Source organism: Kryptolebias marmoratus, linkage group LG2 (assembly GCF_001649575.2).
Source record: "Kryptolebias marmoratus isolate JLee-2015 linkage group LG2, ASM164957v2, whole genome shotgun sequence".
Classification (NCBI taxonomy): domain Eukaryota; kingdom Metazoa; phylum Chordata; class Actinopteri; order Cyprinodontiformes; family Rivulidae; genus Kryptolebias; species Kryptolebias marmoratus.
The window spans coordinates 3,168,346-3,178,068 of record NC_051431.1 but is presented as its reverse complement, the minus strand read 5'-3'; the positions used below and the strand labels follow the sequence as shown (position 1 = coordinate 3,178,068).

The 9,723-nt window shown below is 44.7% G+C and overlaps 1 protein-coding gene and 1 long non-coding RNA gene across 3 annotated transcripts; one reads left to right on the top strand and one right to left on the bottom strand.

The window, feature by feature from the left end:
- Positions 1-673: 673 nt before the first annotated feature.
- ehd2b (EH-domain containing 2b) lies at positions 674-9,561 on the bottom strand. Of its 2 annotated transcripts, none has more exons than XM_017437786.3 (8): positions 9,230-9,561; positions 7,432-7,531; positions 7,082-7,311; positions 6,816-6,992; positions 5,230-5,345; positions 3,313-3,725; positions 3,068-3,232; positions 674-2,883 (listed from the first exon to the last, which is right to left on the bottom strand). In XM_017437786.3, the coding sequence occupies exons 3-8, from the start codon at positions 7,300-7,302 to the stop codon at positions 2,335-2,337; spliced, it is 1,641 nt and encodes a 546-aa protein (XP_017293275.1). In that variant the 5' UTR covers positions 7,303-7,311; positions 7,432-7,531; positions 9,230-9,561; the 3' UTR covers positions 674-2,334. The 2 variants fall into 2 exon arrangements, with proteins under 2 accessions (XP_017293275.1, XP_017293276.1); XM_017437787.3 differs by having other exon boundaries at positions 5,248-5,345; positions 9,230-9,559.
- Positions 5,278-6,954, top strand: LOC119617808. The gene is made up of 2 exons (XR_005234219.1): positions 5,278-5,415; positions 6,053-6,954. It is a non-coding gene; the product is annotated as an uncharacterized LOC119617808 (long non-coding RNA).
- Positions 9,562-9,723: the final 162 nt, after the last annotated feature.

Sequence of the window (9,723 nt, the reverse complement as noted above, 5' to 3'; positions counted from 1 at the left end):
GCAGGAGGCAGAGCCGAGCCCTCGGGTGGAAAATGGTGGCGTGTGGCCTCGGCAGAGGAGAGCGTGAGTCACTGTTTATCCGACCCGTCACCAGGAGACCGAAGGAGCTCGAAAGATAGAAACAACAAAGTCGCTCAACTGTTAGTTTTGGAGGAAATCGCTTAATTTTCTGATGCTTCAACCTCAAAAAAACAAGAAAAGGTTACCAAAAAACCAATTAACAGAGCAATTAAAATCAGTAGGAACTGGCAAGATGAACTCAGAGTGTGAGAAGTGAATGACTCCCGGCTACTACCACGCCAAATTTTAGCTCAGCATCTGTAAAAATGACAGCCATTTTTGAATTGCATTGACTCCAAACTTTTGTTATTCCATGATTATTTCCTGAAAGTTTCATTAAAATCCCTCCAGTGGTTCATGAGATATTTTGTTAACAGACAAATTTCAGCTCGATATCTGTGAAACTGACGGGGTTACAGCCATTCCGTTGGCTGTGGCGGTCATCTTGAATTGGATTGACTCCAAAAAGGTAATCAGTCGAAGTTGTTCTTCCAAAGATGACTTCATGAGAGTTTCATTAAAACTCCTCCACTGGTTCATGAGATATTTCGCTAACAGACAGACAAACGTATCATCGATAAGCTAGAAGCATCAAGAAGTGCAACGAGAAGCGTCACAGTTAAGGGATTTTATTTCCTTGCAATAAAAGTTAACATACAAACAGTTTGTGGAGCTGTGCACAGTAGTCAGCATTTCGTCATTCAGTCTGGTTAAAGGGTTCATCTTAGCACGTGAAACTACAGCAACATTTATAAAAAATAATACCATATCGAGTGAAAAGCATTAAAAAGTGAAATTAATTCAGGTTATTAGATTTGTGCTGCGGGGGGAAAAAAGGGGCTATAAACAAAATATGAGCTAAGCAGGTCTTTGTTTCTGAAAAGTCAGAATATTCTCACAAAGCAAATTCACTCCAGCATCAATATATCACCGATTATAAGGTTTTTGGTTTTAATACGGACAAAACTGACTTTTTAACACAAGTTTTAAAACTTAGGAGTCCGAGGTCGTCGGTCTCCGCTGATCTTCAGCAAACACGGTTCAAAAACAGAGAAAAATATTAGAAAAATTCAACCCGAACACAGTGACCCCTCGAAGCAGGAAGCTCTCGTTTTAGTCACACAAATACAGTTTGTTCACCTGAGCAAGAGGCCAGTTTCAGGTGAGCTACAAGGTACTGTGCAAAAGTTTTAAACCGCCCCAAGTTTCTTGAAGCTTTGCTACCAGTGAGTCAGAGTGTTGTACTCCTTTAACGTGGTCTCGATCTCGATTTATCTGCCTTTTCATTCAGTTATACTGTTCAGAGTGGGCTTAAAAAAAACGAGGGAAGTGGACAAGTAGAGGACAAACAGGACCTGAGAGACGCATTGACTGTCAGGTTTTCAACCAGTAGCTGTTCGATAGCTCACGTTGGTGCTAAAACACTGATTTTTATCTGTCAAACTGTATTTTTATAGATTCAACTAAAGAAATGGGTGCCTAAAGGTTCAATTTAAAACTAGTTATTAGCTAAGTTGCTCATGTATCAACTCAATTCTGGTTTGTCTCTTAGGTTTTAGTCTTATTATGTCTGAATGCTTCATAGTTCAGAGTTAAGTGGATTAATAGATTAAAAAAAAAAAACACTGTTCTGAAAATGGTCAGGCTCAAAAACTGGAAATGAGCGAAAAAGCAGCCAAAGGAGATGAAGCCTTTCATGCTGGAGCTTTAAACTGAAATCATGATGGCGTCATGGTGGTTTTGGTCAAAGGTGAATCCCGTTAGGAGCCATCGCTCAACGTTCAGAGATCTTACACGATCTTTTAGCGCTTGGAGTCTGTGTTGTGAATGACTCTCAGCTACTACCACACCAAATTTTAGCTCAGTATCTATAAATTTAACGAAGTCATAACCATTTTTGTGTTGGCTGTGGCAGCCATATTGAAAGGTTAATTGTAAATGTTCAACTAATGATTACTTTCTAAAATTTGCATGAAAATCCTCAGTGGTTCAAGTGATATTTTACAAAACGTTGAATAAAGATCCTGTGTTCTAAAGCGTAGAGTGTCTATTGAGGATGATGCTCAGCTACTACCACACCAAATTTTAGCTCATTATGTGTAAAATTGGCCGACTTGTAGTCATTTTTTTGCTGGCTCCTTTGAAGCAGAGTTTTAAGAAACGAAGAATGGCTCAGGACTTTTGCACAGCGCTGTACGGGTTGACGGATAAAGCGAATACAAACAGTAGCGTGAAGTGGGACGACTAGTGGAGAGGAATCCTCTCAGCTGCTGTTTATGCATCGGAGCCCTTCTGCCTGCGTTTGGACGGGGGGATCAGGCGGGTCGGCAGCTCGGGCGGTAGACCATGCCCCTCCAGCTTCACCTCAATCAGGTGGCTGGCCAGGGCAAACTCTTCGTCATCCAGCATGCCGTCGCGGTCCACATCGGACAACTTCCAGATGCGACCCAGCACCGAGTTGGGCAGGCGGGAGCTCACCATCCAGTCCTTGGCCTTGGTGCTGCTCAGCTTCCCCTCGTTGGGGGCCAGGTTGTAGAAGATTTCATCGTATTTGGACTTGTCTTTGGTCACCACCCAGTCCTCCTCCTCCTCGCACGCCTCTCCGTTCTCCTCGGCGAAGGGGTCGCTCTCTGTGAAGGGCCCGGCCCGGGTGCCCAGGAAGGCACCGCCCTGCACGCCCGGCTGGTCTCCCGCCTCCAGCTCCTCTTGCCGCAGGAGGGGCATCAGCTTGGCGATGTCAGAGGCGAGCAGCTCGTCCAGGGCTACCATCAGGTTCGGCTTCAAAGTTTTGAACTTGGTGAAATCGTGAGCCATCAGTTGTTCCTTTAAAGCATAAAAAGTATTAATATTAGCTCAGCTTGTTACTCGTAGGATTCTGAAAGTAGTCGAAGACCCCTGAATTTCACATGAAAAACTTGAAAACTTAGGTTTAAGGGGATTTATATACTTGTTTACATTTAAACAAATCAAATCCTCTTCATCATCTTACTAAAACATGGTGACTAACCTGCATCTTGGCACAATCTGGAAAATCTCCAGGAGAGATGTTGTGCTGCAGCTGAATCTTGGAGAAAATCACTGGCAGCTGGTGGATCAGATGCTTCTTTTTATTGTCTTTCCTGAAGACTGAAGGCATCTCCTGCTTCAGGTAGCTGATGATGTGAGCGTGAACCTGTAGGAAAAGACCAGAGAAGTTCTCCAGTCGCTCCAAGAATCACTTGTTAAGACGCCAAAAACCCCAGAGTCACCTACCCTGACCAGGCGTGCCCTCTTGACCAGGTCGTTGAGCTTTCGTAAAGCTGCGTTGCGAGGGAGGTTCTGGATGTCGGTGAACAGGTCCTCCTCCTCCAGCTCAAACAGCTTACGGTTGTCCGTAACCAGCAGCGGCTCTGACCAGAACGAGCCGATGTACACGCGCAGAACTTCAGGGGTCCCGAACACCTTTCCCAGGGACCACATCAGTGCACCGTAGACTCGCATCAGCTGCTGGGTTCCCACCATGTCTGCTTTGTTGAGGACCACACGCAGCTTGTCCTCGTTGCCTTTCAGGGCCCCGATGGCCTCGGAGAACTCATCCGATATCTCCAGCTTATGAGCGTCAAACAGGAGGATGATCCGGTCCACGCGCTCCGCAAACCAGCGCAGGACAGCCGGAAAGTCATAGCCTGTTGGATGAACGGAACAACGTGAGATAAGTAAGACATCAACCCATCCATCCATCCATCCATCCATCCATCCATCCATCCATCCATCCATCAACGGTCGGGTCGAAGAGGCAACAGGTCCAGGAAGGAAACCCACACATCCCTCTTCAGCTCCTCCTGGTGATCTTAAGGTGTTTTCAGGCCAGAGAGGGTCATACTGGGTCTGCCCCCGGGGTCTCCTACCAATGGGACGTCCCAGGAAAACCCACCTCAGCTGACTCCTTTCAATGTGGAGGAGCAGCAGCTCTACTCTGAGCTCCTCTTGAGTGACAAAGATCACTTTATCTTTAAGGCTGAGCCCAGCAGCCCGACGAATGAAGCTCATCTCAACTGTTCTAATTTGGATCTCCTTCCTTCTGTCATGATCCACATCTGAGGTGAGGGCTGAAACAAGGTTGGACCGATAAATCGAGAGCTTTGCTGTTTGTCTCGGCTCTTTGTTCTCCGCAACAGAGCGGAGCAACATGATCTAAGCTGAATTAGGTCAGAAGACAAAACCAACCCTGCACACATCTTATCTGAATCTGTAAATCTGCTGCAGCTGCTCTTTTAGGCATCAAAACTTCTTTTTTTTTGTTAAAACAGAAAACTACAAAAACCTCTGTTTGACTTCATTCATAAATAAATTTGCATTTGTTGCTACCCTTCCAGCTCATTGAAACAATGCTTCATTTCCTGCATGCCTTTAGTATGTTATAAAGTAAAGTAAGTTATTTATTTTACAAAGACATGCTAAAATGGTATAAACAGATTTGTTGGTACCCTTAAAGAGAGGATTAATCTTTGCATTATATTCATGTTTTAAACAAAGTTAAAATTATTTAGTATCACAGGTGCCTTTAAGCCTTTCATTTTAATTTGACTGTATACTTTTTATGTTGCAGAGCTGTAATAGCACAAAAAAAAGCGAAGACGGCTTCTGGAAAGGTGAATTGCTGTCGAATTTTGCAAAACACCATTTTTCATGTCTGTGAGCACCAGAGGCAACATAACTGTTTTGGAGTTAGGGGAGGAATTTTTTCAAGCACATAAATCAAAATCTAAGCCATTAAAATGTAAACTATTTGAAAATTTATCGCCAGACTCGATGGAAGAAAGATGTCTTCAATGATTTGGATGCGCTGACTCTTTTACAACTGTTAGTTCCTTGTGCAGATTGAAGTAATACTGAGTTACTTAGAGCATGGGAGGAGAGAAAACTGTTGCGAGATGTTGGTGGTGGTTATTTCTCAACAGCGCATTCCTCCAGATGTGCTGACAGAGTTTGTATCTGCTCTCGATTAGGAGTTTATGGCTGCTCGGTGTCCTGCTGCCAAGCGTTACGGTGACAGAACAGACGGGTCCTGTGGGTTAGTTGAGCGTGCCGAGCAGATGAGCGTGGGGCGATGATGATGATGATGATGATGATGATGATGATGACCTGGGATCTCTGTTGCCCCCCCCCATCCCAATGCCCCCTCCTCACCTTTGTTACCCTGCTCACCTCGGCTCACTCTCTGCTTGGCTCCGGACAGGATCCCCGGTGTGTCGATGATGCTGATGCTCTCCAGGACCTGGTTCTGCATCTGGGCACACTGGAATCTGGTTCATCCGTCAACAAACGGGAGAAAAGTCAAACCCGCGGACAACCCCAAGTCACGTTGTGCAAAATGTAAATAAAAAAACAATGCAATGATTTGCAAATCTCTTAAACCTGTATTTTATTCCCAATGAAACGCAGTAATGTTGTTCAGGGTCACTGTGAAGCACCCCATCATCTTTAAACATCAGTCGGTAAACATCTGGACCTGAGGAGAGCAGCTGCTGAATGTTGTCCCATTCTGTCTGTAGAGGATTCTAGCTCTTCAACAGTCCTGGATGGGAGCAGATGTTGTTCTAAAAGCTCTATATGCTCCTCTGCATTGATGGAGCCTTTCCAGATGTGTGAGCTGCCCCATGCCAGAGGCTCTAATGCACCCCCATACCATCAGAGAGGCAGGGTTATGAACTGTTCGCTGATAAAATGCTGGATGGCCCCTCTCCTCTTTAGTATGTAGGATGTTGTGTCCCAGTTTCCAAAAAGAAATTTTACATTTTGAGCTTTCCACTTTGCTTCGGTCCATTTTAAAAGAGCTTTGGTCCCATTTTTTTAATAAAATATGGGTTTATGAGATCAGTAAATCCTTGTACTTTTAACTGCAATCATTAAAAATGGGGAAAAAGGTGTTAACTTATGGTTAACTTTAATTTTAAGAGGCTAGAGTGATCAAAGGAAGGCACTGACTTATTTTTTATTATTATTTTTTTAGATCTCCACACACCCAGTCCCTCCCACTGTTGGCCCATTGTGTGCAGGTCAGCGCTGCACTGCTCTGGGCTTCCTGAAGGAAAATGACCATTACTGCCAGAATCAAACAATAAGATCTGCTAACGATCTGAGGCTTAGAACAACAACACCACTTCCTGCCGTTTAAGAGCTGTAACAAGTCCACAGGTTCCCAGAACAGGAAGTGCGACGCAAAAGGAGACGCAAGTACATTCACAAACATGACCCTAATGGAAAAACTTGCATCAGATGGAGCCCCCGTCAGCAGGAGCCATGTTTCTGGCAGCTCACGGCTCTCCATTGTACGACATCAGACTGTTTCAACAGTTTTAGACAGTGGAAAAACATGCACACGAAGCTGGCAGTCCAGAAAAAAAAACTTGTTAGGAAAGAACTTCAGATTTGCAAAACTCCTTCCCTCCCAAGTTCCAAAGTCTCCCCTCCCCCAAGGGGCTGCAGAGTCCTTTGACCTTGTGTTTCAACTTGTTTACGCCATAATTCACATCTGAATGCACCCACTTTCATCTCCCTCTCTGGCCCTAACGCTCCCATTCTCCAATTTTTTCCACAAATAAGGAAAGTGACTCCTCACTCTGAAATTTGGCACAGGCACTTGACATTCCAAACAGCTAAAACAGTTTCCACAAACTTTCGGCTCCCCTTGCATTCGGGTCTGCTGGTTCCGTGCTGATATCACGCTGACTCCCTCAAGGGAAAACGTTACAAAACCCTGAGAATAAACCCACCTGTTGAGGAAGGTGTTTCCGAAGGGGTTGAGCTTGCGGAAAGGCTTGTTGGGGTCCACGATCAGGGCATTCCCTGGTATGACTCCCTCCACCTCCCCATGCATGATGGCAGTGAAGCAGTCGGTGGTGGGTTCAGGACCCACCCTGCTCCCGGGAATTTCCTGCTCCAGCAAATACCTGCCAGGCACACAGAAACCCGGTGCTTGAATTAAATACAAACTTAACAATCAGACAAAAGGTAAAACCAACTGAAGTGACCGATTTACTTGATGAACGTGGTCTTTCCAGTGGAGTACTGTCCCACAACCAGCACCATGGGCTTGTTGTCAAAATCTGCATCCTCCAAACTGGCAGAGTGGAAGTCGTGGAAACCGTAATACTGCTCCAGAGGCAGCAGCTTCTTCCGGTACAAAGACTTCAGCCCTTCTGTCACCGTGCGGATCACCTCAGGTGCCTTCTTGACGTTTTTACGCCCCCAGCGCGACATCTTCAATGGCTAAAGAGATATAATGGCAAGAAATCACCTTCAGTTGCGTCTGTTGTTTGGATCCGTGTTTCCTGTAGATGTACCAAGGAAAACCCTCAGGTGTCCTGTATTTATATGAAAGCTGCTCACTTGTCCTTGGGACCTCTTCTGTACACAGCAGGAGGAATGATAGGGCGGAAGCTGGAATGTTCTCCTTGAAAGTTGTCCCTAAACTGGCAACCTTTAGCACCTGGAAGTTCATGAAACGGCATAAAAAAAGGACAGATAAAACAAATCTTAATCAACATACCACAAGAAATATTTGTGTTCCTGCCAGGATCTAGAGTAAAGATGAGGAATCTGAAGCAGAAAAAAAGTCTGCCAAGCGTTCTGAGTGCACGCCTGGAAAAAAGTTGGTGTTCAGACTGGAAAACTTGCAAACCCAACCCCAGCGTCGGGATTTGCACAGGCACAGCTCATTTCTTTACAGTAAAATGAGCAAGACATTAATTTAGCTCTTCTCAATGGAAAATGAACGTGTAAGAGAAACACTTTGAGGAGGAAGCTTTGACAAAGAACAATGAGTTTCATTCTTTGGGGAATTATCTTCTCACTGTCGGCTACATATAACCCAGTTTCTGAAAAAGTTGGGATCTGTAAAAATAGAATTAAACAATTTGCGAATCTCATAAACTAATATTTTATTCCCAACGAAACACAGTAAACATATCAAACGCTTCAGCCAAGAAACTGTACCATATTAAGGAAAAATCTTATGGCAACAACATCCACTTCTTCTCCCATCGGTCTGTAAACATCTGGACCTGAGGTTGTCCCATTCTGTCTGTTTAACAGTCCTGGATGGGAGCAGATGTTGTTCTAAAACCTGGACTAATGCACCCCCATACCATCAGAGAGGCAGGCTGACCTCAGAACAGTTCTCCTCTTTGGTCCAGAGGAGACACATCTGTTCACATCTGGCTTCTTCTTTGCCTGATAGAGCTTTAAGCAGCATTTGTGGACGGCACGGTGAACTGTGTTTACAGACAATGATCTGTGGAAGTGTTCCTGAATGCTCCTCCAGATGTTTCTTTATCAAATCTCTTATTTTACAGCTTTTAGTTGCCCCTGTCCAAATATTTTAAAGATCTGTTGCTGTCATCAAATTTCAAATTTACCTTCCCCCCTCCTCCCCCCTTCCAAAAAAGGGCACTGGTTCTGGTTTTGTTTACATTTTATACACCGTCCCAACTTTTTCAGAACCCAGGTTGTAAATGGAAACACTAGGTTATGACTGAAGGCAAAACTCATTAAATATCCCAGAGGCAAGGAGCTAAGATCCGAATCAGTGGGCGATAACTCATCTGTGGAGAACTTCTTTAGAAAATCCCTTTTGAACAGATTAAAAAAAAAGTTCTGCCCTGAGGGGCACAGGGAGCACAGTCCTAACATGTCATAAGACCAGTGAGGAAAGACTCCTTGTCAAAATGGCGAACTCTGGAGAGACATTAAAACTTCCACTGCATACAAATGCTCCGATCCAACGCAACGGAAAGAGTAAAAGCTGATTTATGGGAATCCTGTGAAGTTTGGTTAAGACTCTGGGATTTGTTTGTAGAGCTGAAAGATGGTGGAAAATACCTTGTGGGTTTCTGCACCACAGTTGCAACATGGGGTCGAGTTTTGGAACAAGGAAAGTAAAGCTGCTGCCTGCTGGAGCAGCAAGTTTTGAAGAAATCCTGCTTTTGTGCTAAAAAAACGTTTGTAATAAAGAAATAAACACGTTCAAAGCACAGAAAGGTTCCAGCTGCTTTAATTTGTCAGCAAAGCCAAAACTCTCTCAGCGTCGCTTTTACAAATATAGCTCATCAAAACTACATCTTTGTGGATTTTTCCCTCTGCAGTGAGTGACTTTTCTATATTTAAAGTTTAAAAAGACAAACTTTACCAAGTTGTCGAGTATCCCTTCGAGCACTTTGGCCTCTCCCCCTCCAGTCCTGTCCTCTGGAGTGTGGAAAACACAGAAACTGGTCTTGGAGGAGCAGCTGCTGCGTGTATGGGTGTACCTCCGGCAGCGAATGCGAGCCCTCTGTGGAGCTGGATTACAGAGGATCCTTCTTCTCCAGGGTTTAATACATTTCAGATGAGTTTGGATCTGGCAGGGATCCTCGGTCTGCTGCACCGAGGCTGTTTTTCCTCTCTCCTCTCTGAGTTTAACGGACCTCCTCTTGCAGAGATGCCTGGCGGTGCAGTAAGCAGGTCTAACTTTCTGCAGAGGGATGAACAGCAGCCAGAGGGCGTGGACCTGTAAGGAGCGGGGGGGAGGCGGTTGTGAATAAATAATTTGGGTGGAGTTGTTCTCCTTTTTTTTAAATGACATAACAATCTTCTGCGTAGTTCAAATCATATGACCTCATGCCTTGTTTTCCAACCCCCCCCCCC